The 13,641-nt window shown below is 49.7% G+C and overlaps 6 protein-coding genes across 6 annotated transcripts; 1 reads left to right on the top strand and 5 right to left on the bottom strand.

Annotated features, from left to right (window-relative positions):
- The first annotated feature begins 821 nt into the window (after positions 1-821).
- Positions 822-2,623, top strand: BKA67DRAFT_552297 (uncharacterized protein). Its single transcript, XM_046101830.1, has one exon. It carries the CDS (start codon positions 951-953, stop codon positions 2,373-2,375), a length of 1,425 nt encoding a protein of 474 aa, XP_045960781.1. The 5' UTR covers positions 822-950; the 3' UTR covers positions 2,376-2,623.
- Positions 2,624-3,818, bottom strand: BKA67DRAFT_552295 (RraA-like protein). Its single transcript, XM_046101829.1, has 3 exons — positions 3,603-3,818; positions 3,377-3,551; positions 2,624-3,191 (listed from the first exon to the last, which is right to left on the bottom strand). Exons 1-3 carry the CDS (start codon positions 3,659-3,661, stop codon positions 2,739-2,741), a joined length of 687 nt encoding a protein of 228 aa, XP_045960780.1. The 5' UTR covers positions 3,662-3,818; the 3' UTR covers positions 2,624-2,738.
- A 716-nt stretch (positions 3,819-4,534) lies between these two features.
- Positions 4,535-7,661, bottom strand: BKA67DRAFT_552290 (fungal-specific transcription factor domain-containing protein). The gene is made up of 7 exons (XM_046101828.1): positions 7,346-7,661; positions 6,841-7,205; positions 6,610-6,789; positions 6,399-6,495; positions 5,980-6,346; positions 5,537-5,926; positions 4,535-5,485 (listed from the first exon to the last, which is right to left on the bottom strand). The coding sequence occupies exons 1-7, from the start codon at positions 7,584-7,586 to the stop codon at positions 4,936-4,938; spliced, it is 2,190 nt and encodes a 729-aa protein (XP_045960779.1). The 5' UTR covers positions 7,587-7,661; the 3' UTR covers positions 4,535-4,935.
- On the bottom strand, positions 7,662-8,854 carry BKA67DRAFT_552289 (uncharacterized protein). The gene has a single exon (XM_046101827.1). It carries the CDS (start codon positions 8,667-8,669, stop codon positions 8,052-8,054), a length of 618 nt encoding a protein of 205 aa, XP_045960778.1. The 5' UTR covers positions 8,670-8,854; the 3' UTR covers positions 7,662-8,051.
- A 389-nt stretch (positions 8,855-9,243) lies between these two features.
- On the bottom strand, positions 9,244-10,999 carry BKA67DRAFT_514279 (glycoside hydrolase family 27 protein; the record flags this gene model as incomplete). Its single annotated transcript, XM_046097634.1, has 6 exons — positions 9,244-9,883; positions 9,931-10,058; positions 10,107-10,176; positions 10,227-10,452; positions 10,507-10,845; positions 10,900-10,999. 6 exons carry the CDS (start codon positions 10,997-10,999, stop codon positions 9,244-9,246), a joined length of 1,503 nt encoding a protein of 500 aa, XP_045960777.1.
- A 1,037-nt stretch (positions 11,000-12,036) lies between these two features.
- BKA67DRAFT_531807 (uncharacterized protein) lies at positions 12,037-13,141 on the bottom strand (the record flags this gene model as incomplete). Its single annotated transcript, XM_046099432.1, has 2 exons — positions 12,037-12,899; positions 12,964-13,141. 2 exons carry the CDS (start codon positions 13,139-13,141, stop codon positions 12,037-12,039), a joined length of 1,041 nt encoding a protein of 346 aa, XP_045960776.1.
- Between the last annotated feature and the right edge of the window lie 500 nt (positions 13,142-13,641).

The following is a 13,641-nucleotide window of genomic DNA, read 5'->3' as shown; positions in this document are numbered from 1 at the left end:
TATCTCATAGTCCTCGTCAACCACACCGATATTCCTAGTCGTGACATCGACATCCTACAACACGCTGTCTGCTATGGAGGACGACTTGATGTCCCGGGAGCCGATCCCCGAGCAACGGGAAGCGGACGATCTCCTGCGAGTGAGTCTGCCTCATTTGACCTGCTTGGAAGGCGACACGCTTGTCATCGTGGAGTTTCCTCCGTCGGATGCTCGCAACTGCCGGGGTTTCACTTGGAACAGTGCACAATTCCGAATGAGTTCAGAAAAATTGCTTGGGATAGGCTCATCTGTAATCACTTCCGGCCTATCAGAGCAGAACCAGCATCGCTACCGGCGGCGACATAAACACATTCTTGAATCTATCCCGCCTGAGGTCAAGTATATTCTTGACTTGACTCCATCACCCGAGGGCGACGAGACGGCTTTCCTCGTGGGCGAGTTGTCTCTTCCAGTTGGTGTTCGTGATTGGTGGATGGCTCGTGAACGCCTTGGTGTTTCTGGAGAGCTTGTATCTGGCCACGATGACCACTGCCGCGACCACGCAGAAATTTCTAGTTTATGTGTGAAGAGCCCGGATTGGGAGTCTGGTACGACTAGGAATCAAAGTGCAGATGCTACCAAATACGGCATCACCCTACGGCTGGAGCATTGTCTCCCTTGCGCACCTCGTGAGATACGCGACTACTGCGAAATACGCCATAGGGCAAACATCATCAGACTCCTTCTCGTCGTTGCTGGTTACGATCTTGTTCTAAATTCGGCACCACGTGTGTACACAATAGTCGCACTAGCGAAGCAGCTTGACCTGGTGAACCTGGTGGTAAGTGTAATTGTGGTAACTTTAAATTATCGTAGACTAATTTTGTGACCAGGTTTCTCCTGTTCGCGCTTGGCTGGAAGATCATCGTAACAGCAGCTTCATCGACATCCATCCTGAAATTGCCTTGGAGATGGCATGGAAATTGCAACTCTCTGATCTCGCTCGAGCTACGCTGCGCGTACTTGTCGTGGAAAGAGCCCTTGAGCCAGCTCACAGTCGGATCATCAGCAATGTGACCAAGTTTGGTCGTCCCCGCACCAGTCTTTCCGACGACATTAGTACCGTGGTTGAGCACGCTACAGAAAGTATACGGATTCGGTGCCAGGAAGCTAGCGACAATATCTTCTCCGAGAATCCTTACGATTGGCTGCAACTACCTAGTTGGGGACTGTTCATGCAAATTGGTACAGTTCTTGCTGCTGATATTGCCGCCACTGGAGATATGCAGCTTACCGACAAGATAACTGAAGAAATATGTGAGCACCATAAACGAGTAAACGGACGTCTCCTACATTACATCACGTCTGCAATCTCTCGCGCGTTTGATGCTGTGAAGGCCGGCACAGTAATTGGAGCTAATCGGCTAGGTGAGATGGACAACGATAGACTCGCCTATGCAAATGGAGACGTCGGCTTTCAAAGCACCAAGCAGATCATGACATCGATGTCAAAGGAACAGATCCTGCTAATGCCCCTCTTCTGGAATAGACTAAGGATTGAAGTTGCCGAGTATGAGGCCTTCCGTGATTGCTGCAATGCGGGGCGCGAGATGATTATGCTCACCACGTTACTCAACAAGGCCGTCGGGGAGGGGATGTTTTCAAGTCTGCGAGCGGAACACCCAATGAGTGTACCTCTCGGCCCAATTTCGTTCCACGATGAGCTCTGCAGAGAGATCGATAAACTGTCGAGGGATTGGGTTCCATTTTACGGAAATCTCGAGGTCCCACTTCATCGCACTACGCACCTGGCGCTGGGTTTTGCCGAAGACGAGTTCAAGTTCTTACCACTGTGGGCCGGTGGTCTTGATGATGAGACCGGTGCCGTATTTGACGATATGGATGTCCCCGATACCGACATGGGCCCCAATCAACCTGGTCCTGCATATATAACTGGCAAGACTATTGCGCCGTCGTCTACTGCCGATTCTGACATTACGATCATTGGTGGTGGAATGTCAGTTCAAGCTGTTCAGTCGGGCGCCAACACAAATGCCTCGGTTAGTAAAACAACAGGAAGCTTTGTAAAAGTCTCACCTTCGGAGACAAGCAATTTGGAGAATTTGGATTTGATGCATAGCGATACCAAGAGTATGCGGAGTGCAATGGGAGGAATTGGTATATTCAGCGACTCGAGTACCAGAAGTCTGCGAAACGCCATGGATGACATTGGCATGGCCAGCGAATCAGATGAGGTGGGGGACATCGAATCTTCCCACAACATAGATGATGATGACGACGACGATGCTCAGAGCCTGGCCGCAAATCCAGACGATATCACAGCAGACAGTGACAGCATGAGCGATGACTCGGATTGGACTGACATTTACAATTAATACACAAGTGACGGGGCACGGACGATCATAGTTCCACCGTTACAGGAATTTAGGGGATGGGGGTTGTGATGAATCTTATCGCGCTTGTTTGGTTTTATGAAAAGTGCGTGACTACAATCATGCATTGCGCAATGACGGACTATGAACAAGGAACAAAAATTGTGGCACCAATTACTACCATAGACTTTGTGACAGCTTTAGACACGCTCAGTCTCTTATTATACCGGGCCTCTGAGTCAGCATACACATTTATAAACTTGCCGGCATATTATGCCATCCCTGTGAATCAGACATGAATGTCACTTCATCCTAATAGATAAACACATGCTCTCTTGCACCATGAACTCAGAGTCATCATCCTGTCTAGCCCCTATATTTCTTGCTGGCCTCCACAAAACTCATCCCCTTCTTGATCTCCTCCGCCATCTTTTCATCCGCCTTTACCCCTTTCCTCATCAGCTCCAGAGCCTGCCCCGCCAGCTGCCTCGGCAGCACGACGACCCCATTCACGTCGCCCATTAGGTAATCACCCGGCCGCACCTCCATCCGCTCCTGCACATCCCCGCTCTGCAGCTCCACGTTGTCGTTCACGGCAACGACCTTGACCAGCTCCGCCGGCGGCGCGGTCCCCGTGTCCCGCGCAAAGACGGGATAGTTCAGAGCCCGGTGCTCAGCGACGTCCCGGAACCGCCCGTCGATGATCGACCCTGCCACCCCGAGATGGGAGGCGCGCGTCGACATCAGGCCGCCGTAGACGGCGTTTGGGATCGGTGGCGTGGAGATGAAGAGAACGGAGTTCGGGGGCACGGTGTCGATCTTGAGAAACCCCGTTCGTGGTTAGGGAATGCAAGGATTTCACTTTTTCAACGCAGTCCGGGATGCAGAGAGAGAGAGGAAGAGAGAGAGAGAGAGGCAGAGAGAGGAAGAGTGAGGAAGAGGGAGAGAGAGGGAGAGAGAGAGAGAGAGAGAGAGAGGTGGAAAAGGCAGGAGGGATCACTTACGTAATGGCCGGGCCTCTTGGCCATGGAGCTGGACAGCAGATCATATTTGACCGTGTAGGCCGGGCCGACGATCTTGGTGTCTGTGTCTTGCCGCTGCGGCGACCACATAGTCAGGCCGGAGAGGAAACCGCCATTGCGGTAGCTGAGTTTGATCAAGGCATCTGATACGTCGCATCTGCACTCGATTAGCCATGCACGATTCGTTAAATCTGGAGATGGTGCATACGTGGTGTACTCTTTCAGAGCCTCGACTATCGGGTCTGATTCGTAGAAATGAGACGCCATCTTGGAGCGGGGGTTGGTGGAGATGTACTGTTAGGCGGCTCTATGATGCATGTGCATAACGAGGATAAGTTGAACAAGCAAGAACCAACTAAGGTTAATCGCTACGATGATTTTGTAAGGGCAAATCTGACGAAAAGAAGCGTAGATGATGTTCGGCTTTCACATGCCGCGGCCTCAGTAAGTGCGCGAGATGCCACAGGTCCGGCCCCGCCTAGACCGGAGGTTTCCGGAGACCCGGGTGACCCATACCCCGTGTTGTCACCAGTCATGCGGTTTTGACTGCTTTCATCCGCGCTCGAAGACCTGAAGAACCTTTGTATGGATCAAGCGTCAACAAGGCGTCGATTATAAGTGTGTGCGCACTCATGTATACCCATGGCACCAGCGGCAAAGCGAATTGAAGGTATCCCATATGTCCTTGTACTCTTCTTCCGGCTTGCGACTTGGATGCAATTTCTTGGGTTCCCCCTATTTCAATATATGCACCAAAATAAGAATCGTTCAGGCAAATGAGATCTTTGAGCATTTAGTTTGACAATGACGATTCGTATACTCGTCATTAATCTTATGACAAAGTGATAAGTTATTCAGTGTAGACGAAAGAGGGCTTTCCAGATTACGAATCTCTTTTCTGTGTCAAGTATCCTTAGCAAGTCTCCAGCTTATGCTTCACAAATTACACGCAGAGCCTGGGCGAAATGACCCACCCAAGGCACTTGAACATATTTGCATTACTTTCCAGAGAACACCGCCCGTCGAGCGATGCAGCGACAGCAGCTTTGGTTGAGGGTCACGGCTGGCCTTGAATATCTCTACTCACTTACGGCATTACACCTTTTAACATGATGTTGAACGACGATGGAACCCTCGGTATCATTGATCTGGGCAACCGCGCGAAAATTTGACAACGCGTTTATGGCTTGACTAAGGTTTAAAGAAGTCATGGATGGCATAGCCCTAATACTCGTGTTGCACAAGAGAAGAGTGATCTTGATGCCCTCGAAGAGTTGGGAACTCGAGACTGCTTGAGTCCGGCACAAGAGACTTTCTTTTCAGGATGGGATAGCCGAAAACCCCAATTCAGAAGGGCCTGTCACTGCATGGATTGATCGGCCACTTTTCTGTTTCATTCCCCACCCTTCTTCTTTTTTCTTTTTTCTTTTTCAGTTTGTAGCTTTTTCGTTCGTCGTACAGTTCGTTGGTGTATTTTCACGCTCAGACTCCTTCACTACTATTATAAAATTCGGGAAGCTTCTCGTGCGTGTGATTGCTTTCTATGAAGGTGGCAGATACCAATTGCCAGTCGAACCCTCCACATGATGCTGTTCTGGGAAGCAGTCCAACAGCGACGATGCATCAACTTCCATTCCACCCATATTCGGATTGCTACTAAAATTGATCTGGGTATCTCGATATAAAAAAGCAGGTAGATACTGCCTGTTAAGCAGTGTATTCTCGGGTGCCCGGGTTGGCTCACTGATGGGTATCGCGCGCGATGGCTCCGCATTGAGACTATTGGTAATGATATCCACGCTGCGCTGGATGATATCACACGTCTTGGCTGCCGCGTTTAGAGCTCGAAGGAAGTTTTCCGTCTTTCGTCTCGCTAGCGTATCTCCGGCTTTTGCATCCTGCACCATGACGGAGGCTGACGTATAAACACAGTATGCTGAGAGGTAGGATAACTTGGTGAACCCGTAGGTGCGCTCGAACAGGAGCACAAGTCTTTCGGTACTGTCTGCTGCTTGCCGACAAGCGGCATGATGGATGGTCGCTGAATTAAATGGTCGATGTAGAAGAATTATCGTAGCGAAGTACAGTAAACTATGATAATTAGTCTAGTTCAGCCGCCATGAGCCATTCCATCGAACTTACTTCTGGCTGACTATGTGAGGAGGTGGGCTGATATTTGGCAGATTATCAGGCTCAAGCTTCAAGTGATCTGCAGTAAGAGCCCTCCACTCGTCTAGCCTGTCTCTAATAGCTCTTAAAAACATGTCGCCCTCATCACGGTGATGTGTTGAATATAGATGCAGGATAATGTCGCTAATGATGACCGCCAATTTGCAAGAGTTGACAAAGCAGGAGACGACGTGAGATTTCATTGGTGGAAATGCTGGAGTCGCCGCCTTCTCGGATGCTTCTCCTGATCCATCTTCAGGTGCCCACGTATCATGTTCTGCAAAATCGTCTAGGAGTTCAGGAGCATGATTCGATGGAAGCTCCGTCAAGACTGGAGTTCGACCAAGATAAAGGCTCATTGCTCTACAGCATCTAGTGTTAGAGATGACTCATTGTATGGGAGTTGGCTGACTTACTTGTCCCAAAAATAGCAGCTCCAGAAAAGCCTGCGCCGGATCTCTAGGTCCTCTGCATTGAGGCTACCTAGGCTGTATATTGATCCACTGCTATGACGAAGGCCCAGGTCACTTACCATTCTAAAAGCAATACCACTATACGTCCATGCCTGTGATACATTTCCATATGCCAAATCTCGTGCGCTGAGTTGCAGCAAGGCTTGGACTGTTGTTATGGAGCTTGGTCGATGTATCTCTACCCCAAGTAGTAATCGCCCCCGTGCTATTAGCATTTCGGCGATTCTCCTTTCGTGGAATCGAGCCGCATGACCACACATTATGGCCAGGAGCAAGGGTGAATAGTACTGTCCACCAGTCATCATGTCTCCTAGATACTATGTAAGTCGTCCGCAAGATGAGACCTAAAAAGCTTGGCTCACGCATGAAAGCCGGCCGATAGCCCCACATGAACATAGGGCTGATCCATGTCCAGTATAATCTCAATAATCGTGACATGATTTCTCTTGGAATGTCATTCTAGCAACTCGATGTTAGTAGGATTGCCTAACAAGGTTTGGTGAGCTTCCCGAGTGGGCCAAGTTTCACGATCCAAGAAAGCACGAGCATCTGAAGGCATAACGGGAGACGTGCCTGTACCGCTGCGTTGCCAATGGCAAACTCCTCCCATGTGCGTGTTTCCATAGCATTGGAAGTCAGCAAAGTGCGCACATCAACCTTCGAACTTTGATCGTTGAAACTCTGAAAATTTGGTGACCGCCCAGCAAACGCCGCCGGGTCGTGCACCGCGGAGGTAGAACCATAGAAACATATCTGGAACAGATTTTAGCACGTTTCTCACGGAACTTTACAAAACCACGGTACCTTTCCATTTGCGTCGAGACAGATGTCAGATAGCAAGTCCTCCGTTGTCGATCCTTGCGCAGATGCGGGCACTGTGTTACCTAGCCCATACGCAGGCCGACGCGTGATACGGGGTCCAGGTAGACGATGTACTATAGGGCTGTCGGTACTCGGGTTGGGAGTTGGCGAAGTCTTAGACTCTACGCTCGTTGCCTCTTCTAACGCTCTCTTGAGTTCCACTATGGTAGCTTCGGCTTCCTGTAGCCTTTTCGCCATGCCCATAATTTGTGACATTGGCGGAGGCTTCTCATATCGGCACTCATCTTGATAGACCTCACAAGTCTTGCACTGCGGTTGCGTACCATCGCACCGGGTTTTCCTTACCCCTGACAAAGACAGTTAGCACGGTCTTAAGCAGAATTGATAGCAATTTGCAAATGCGCAAAACTCTTGATATTGCGGGTTTCGCAAGATAATTCCGCGGGCCCGCGGGCCCGTTAGTCGGCGATGGTGGCTATTTACGTACTGCAGTTCTGACATGTCAAGCCGCGATGAGTACGGGTACCCGTCCGGGCTCGCTGGCCGGTAGCACTACTAGACGCACTTGACTTAACTGAAGCACGAGACGAGAGCTGCTCTGGCATTGTCGCGCGAGGGGCTCGGTTTCCGAGTACACGGGATGCTATCTTCACATAGGCGGTCGAACTATACCCGAAGTAGTGGTCGGATTCTTGGTTAAGGCGAATCACTGTAGGGCTATTTGTCATTTCTAATCATCCGACAAAAGAAAGCAGGCCGCACAGGTCTCGACCCTTCGGCGATACGATTCATTATCAAGAACCTGGAAACTCCAATGCAACACTGCTGCCGCGCGCTGTGGATAGATTTCGTTGCGCAATCCCAAGTGGGCAAGGGGGTCACGTAAGGTGGGGGACCCAAGACCGGCTGTTCTTGGCACCTATCCATACTGGTTAGGCGTTAAATATTCTTGTTTCAGAGTCGCTGGCCGCTGAAGATGCTCCTTCGCTTGGGAGCCAAAACTAAGCCTTTTTGACAGGTACGCTGCAACCAAATCTAAAGTGACGCGCGTACTCTGTGGCTAGTACTATAGTAATGTAACTCGGTCGCATTGCTGGAAGAAGTGAGGCTCGTGCCATTAGGAAAATGCGTCGCCACAAGAGACATCGGGATCGCCGCAAAACCACGCGTCCCTACTATGTAATGTAAAATGCTTATTCTAACGAGTCTGGCTTCGCTTCCGCTTCAGCTTTTAGCCCGTTCATCCATAAAGTCAAGCCGTCCCGTAATTGTTTGCCCGCAAACGCCTTGACAGCCCAAGTCAGTGGTCCATGGAATGTCTCATAGTTTGTATAGTCGCAACCGCCTTCGACGTTCTCTAAAAACTCCTGGACGCGTTCGGCACGCGGTGCCAGCCACGGGTTGCCTCGTGTCTTCCAGCAGACTCGCAACCCTTTTCGGCCGTTGCGCTCGAACTCCTCCAGTACTGAGAGTTCAAGCTCAGTTTTTCGGATATTTGAAGCGCTCATGTGAACCTCGAAATCGAATTGCGTTCCTGGCAAAAGCTGATTTGGCTTCCTTGTGACGTGTGCCAACAATTCGGGAACGGCAGCTTCTGAAGCAGTAGACGCTGACACCACATCAACACGAGGAATCCATCTGTTCCAAGTGGGATAAGTAGACGGATCCAGTAGGATCTCAAGACATCTTGTTGGAGACGCTGCGATCGTTGTTGAGAACGCGACACTCGCAGACCCGCCTTCCCCCAATGTCGGTGTGGGGATGGCCGCAACGAACGTCGGCGCTTGGTTGGGAGCAATCTGAGCTGCCATGATCACTGATTGAGCCCACAGGTATGACGAATACGCCTGGCTGAGACGAGCAAATAGCTTGAGGAAGCTCAAAGAACGACGCGACGGTAACGATGACGATATTCAAGGCTGACGCAAGTATTGAGTACCATTCGAGGCTTCCATCATTGTTTGCTGCTCCATCACAGTGGCGGCGCAGGCCCCACAGCAATTGCTTAGCGCCAGTCACGTCAACCTGCACAGTACAACGGCCAGGAGTCCAGTGGTACTTATCAGTGGCTCGCTTACACAACTCACTTCGCAATATCGTGCACCCGTCATACTTTGGTAGAATCCTACAAGACTTTGCAAGCACGACATTCTACTGAGCACGGTAAAGCGGAAACTTGGTGGCCCTCGTATTCTGAGAACCTGCTGCCCAAGCATTTCAAAAACAAAGTGGAAAATGGCAACGCAAAGACTGAGCTTGTTAAACATGATATTACATGATGTGCAGGCCCTGACAGGGTTTCGGGTGGCTATATTCTACGTATCCGCTCATCTGCTACATGATGCGCTATTCGCATGATCGAGAAATAACGGGCTGCGTCACAGATTACAACTCCCGCTTTCTGGCAGCGTCAGTTGGGACGGCCCGAAGCCTAAACATAGCGACACCATGGCGATCAACAGTGGCAGTGACAGTCCCGGACGGCTGTACAGTCGTTGTCGCGTTCCCCAATAGACGCGGATCAGCCTCTGTCAGGCCCTGAGCATACGACTTGGCGGTCGCATTATATCTGTCTGCGCCGACGCTGGTCTCATTCCACCCGTTAGTATAGTTGCCGGCAGCCGACGATGCGTCGATAATAGCCTGCGCTTCTTCGTTAGACATTCTATCCGCCCACAGATCTCTCACTTCCCAAGAAATAGCAGAATATGTCTTTTGGCCAGAGCTGCCCAGGTCCGTGAAGATGTCCCATAGTGTCGCGTTCATCTCGAGGGGCGAGTTATTGCCATTGAGCAAAACAACGATTATATCGTTGTAATCGCCCCCTGTTGTTGAATAAAGAGAACCGGACCATAGCTGGTAGCTGGCCTTGCCATACTCATCGATATCGTCGCTCTCATATACCCATCTCCGAGAGGCGGAGCTACCTAACGGATCTTGATTGACAGCAATTACAGCTGCGTTGGAAACAATTGCCAAATCTCGAGGCTTGACGATTCGCAGGTCATTACCGAGAATCAAAGGACTAACAATTAGTTACAGAACTGCGGATACCGGAGCGGAAACTCTCACCTCTTAACTGCGGCCCATAATGAGAACTGTGTCAGATACTCTGCGTCGGTCATGCCTCCATTACCGACTTCCAGCATGTCGAGATCGTTCCATGCGCCAGGAATGCTTTTTGAGGTAATGAACGACGCCTATCGAGTATGAGATATCTGGGAATGGTCTACGGATTCTTGGCATACCTTGTTGATTATGTTCAATAAAGAGCAGTGCCAGCCAGGAAGGCCACAATTCCAAGCATCTGGCCCGTCGCTTATGTTTGTTAGCGTGAAAGTCACCTTGACCTATTCGACTTGGCTTACCATGGGCATCGGTCGTCAGGAGCGTCGTAGTGGTCAGTCACATCGCCAGAGATTCTCCAAGAATTGGCAATCGTGGAACCCCAATTCCAAGGATAATCCTCTCCCCAGTTACAGAGGGAGTAGAGAATAGGCCTGCCGGTAGCGTTCAGGGCCTTGGCCATCACGTTGTATCGGTCGTGAGAAATTTGCTGGGTACCAGCTTGACCCGAGTTGTAGCAGTTGTCATCTATAACATAAGTCAGTATTTCGTTTTACTAATCAAGACACATCTGATACTTACATTTCAGGTAGTCGATACCCCAACTAGCCCAAGTTTGAGCGTCAATCTCCTCGTATCCTAGACTTCCGGCATACTGTCCACAAGTGTATACACCAGCGCTTGAGTACATGCCAAATTTCAAGCCTAACTCGTGGATATCATCGGCGACAGCAGCCATTCCGTTCGGGAACTTGGTGTAATCAGGGACAAGTGTACCATTATCATCTCTTCCATTCGACCAGCAGTCATCAAGGATCACATACTGGTACCCGAGGTCCTTGAGACCGTAGTCCACAATGAGTCGCGCTGATGATTGTAACAAGTCCTCTGAAACAGCGCATCCGAACGAGTTCCAGTTGTCTAATGAAAGTCAGCGTCTACAAGCCAAACGTTCAGTGTGCATAGCTCGCTTACCCCAACCCATTTGAGGAGTCCTAGCAAGACCATTATTGACTGCTGAGCTGAATCGTACGGACAGCGCAAGTGCGGCAACTTTATACCATGACGGCGTCATAATGAAAGCAAGGACAGAGCTATTGTAAAGACGGTGCACACAAAATGTAGTTTGCTACGACCAGAAGGGAGGAACCGGAACATATCTAAACGATTCACCAAGTACGTCCCCGCACTGACTGCCAAGTACGAACCCGATTCTATATGGCCATGACGGTGAAGATCGAGTGAAGTAATATTTCGGGGCTAACCTCCCGAAGAAGTATACAGCACAGCAGTGTGGCTGGCAAGATATTCCCCCACAATGGAGTATAATTGACCAATGGCGCTGTCACTTTCGACTAGCGAGAGCAAAACATGCGTTCATGTTACGTCTCCGGCTCACAGGGTAACCAAGCCGAGGCCGGACAGACCTTACCAAACGTCACTCTCTAAATTACATATGCATACGGTCGCAAGGTGGCAAGCGAACGAGTCGAGACCACGGTCACTATTCGGATGCCGCTATGTCCCAAGACTTGCTTGTGTACACTAACCTGGAATGTCTTAGGGGCGGGATATAATCCCTGAAACCCCAAGACTTTCCCCTCGTCCACAACCAGGAAGAACGCAGGTAAGTGGGTATACGCATTGTAAGCCGCAAGCTTGTGCGGGGTTTAGTCAGTTTTCCTCTCTGGAGAGAATCATGCCAACATTTCCTCCAACAAGAGCGCCGTCCAAACTGGAGAGTTTTCCGACGGGCGCTTTGAATGGAAACTCGTCTGTTCTCGACAGAAAATTTTCGCTCATGATACCCCTCAATTTATCTTCTGTAAAGAGAAGCTTATCGAGTTCCGTCGAAGATCCTTCCGCTTTGATAAGAAGACTTTGTCGAGAACAACCAAGAGCACGAAACCCCTGACCCCCTATAAAGTCCGGGTGTGCAACAAAGTGGAGTTGGGCGAGCAGTCGTTTGCCCATTGAGCTTGAAGAGATCAGTTTCATGATCCAATTTATGTTACCTTGCGATTCATTCGGCCCAAGGCTCTGGCTGATTTGTTGGTTGCTAAGTTCGGCTGGGCTTATAAGCGAAATTCCGAAAGTTGCCTTGACATCATGCTATCCTATCACAGCGCCGATTGTGCCGGTGATATATTCCCAGATTCTGCGCAGTAAAGGTCGTGTGGCAGCCGACTCCTTCACTCTGTCTGATCTAGTGATAGCAGACTGTGTCTGGAGGTACACATCTCTCACAGTGTCCACAGCTGTCGGCGTAAGCCAGCCTAGAAATGCTACATCGACATCTTGATGATGAATAGTATATGGCTTCTCACAGTTGATCCATATATTTCCCAACATATTTTTGCCTTCTTCAACCTCCATTTCCACCGGAGACCACTGAGAACCCATCACAGGCTTTGAGGGAGCAGTGCTCTTCTCTTGCAACTGGAGCCTGCTTTTCAGAAACCCAGTATCTCGGTGGGTTATGTTCAGATATCTGCAAAGTGGCAGGCAAACGATATCGCTAGCTCTGCCAACAACAACCATCGCACGATTCGCGATTGTGCGATCATGGTGTTGATCGGAAATTTCGAAAACCTTGCCGAACTCAAACCAGCTCCCAGTCTCCCTGCGATGGAATTCCTCCAAAGATAGTTTCGCAAATGCAACTCTTGACTCTGTAGGTGTCTTTTGCTGTTCGGAAGAACTCGGGCTGGTACTGCGACTGCGGCCCTTCAAACTGCAGCTTAGATCGGTCGGTACTTGTAGGGTTGGTAAAGAATGAGGCTTTCGAGTCTCAAACGCTGTTTCTGCAGTGTTGATGTTGAGGGTTTCGAATGACATCCGTCGACCTCGGCCTGTTCCTAGACTAGAATGTTCGTCAAACGAAGGTACTAGCTCAGTTCGTTGAAGCTGCTGCTGAGACATTCTCGCGATACCAGATTCCTGGGTAAGGAGAGGTTGGGAGACAAAGCGTTGATCTGCGATTTGTATCAGTGGCACACGATCATACGCTCATATGAGCAAATGGCGTCTTCCACTAACCTATTTGACCATATACACCAATAGCTGACCCTTTCGAGACGTTCTCTTTGTATTGATTTCCCTCAATGCTGTGATAGCTATCTTTGATATCCTGCGAGCCAAGATACACGTTATTCGTGTAGTGAAATGAATGCTTTCTGGGTTCAGGTGTCCCCGGTCGAGCGTTGACCCCATTCATAATGCTGCCCCGTGAAACGTGTCAATCTCTGCCCAGTACTGCAGTGTTGTACTTCATAATATGCTCGAAATTCAAGGTGCCTTGCGTGTGTAGACAAAATCCGATAGGAGTGACGATTACTACATCTACCCGTGTGCATCTGCTTGTCCAGAAGCCCCAAGGCTGTGCTTATGTAGTTGACCTTCTATCGATATCAACAAGGATCGCTCACCGAAAACGGGCGCGGCCCAAGCCTTACAAGGCTCCCGGCCGAGGCATGGTTGTAATAAGCACTTGGCCACTCAAATAGCTTTTTGGAGCTATAGAATTACGCCCGATCGCTTACCATCCGAGAAATAGCAAAATAAAGCACAAACTAGACCTTCTTGTATAATTCTTTTTTGTTTCAAACTCCTATTTCAGCCTCTTGATTGTTGTTTCCACTCGCCTTTTGCTTTTATCAGACAAAGTTCGCAATCTTTCTTGAGTATTGCCAGCATTTGAACTGGGACAGCTATGAC

The sequence above is a fragment of the Truncatella angustata genome (genome assembly GCF_020726525.1).
Source record: "Truncatella angustata strain MPI-SDFR-AT-0073 chromosome Unknown BKA67scaffold_2, whole genome shotgun sequence".
Classification (NCBI taxonomy): domain Eukaryota; kingdom Fungi; phylum Ascomycota; class Sordariomycetes; order Amphisphaeriales; family Sporocadaceae; genus Truncatella; species Truncatella angustata.
The sequence above is the reverse complement of the archived record's forward strand: the minus strand, read 5'-3'. Positions and strand labels throughout refer to the sequence as shown.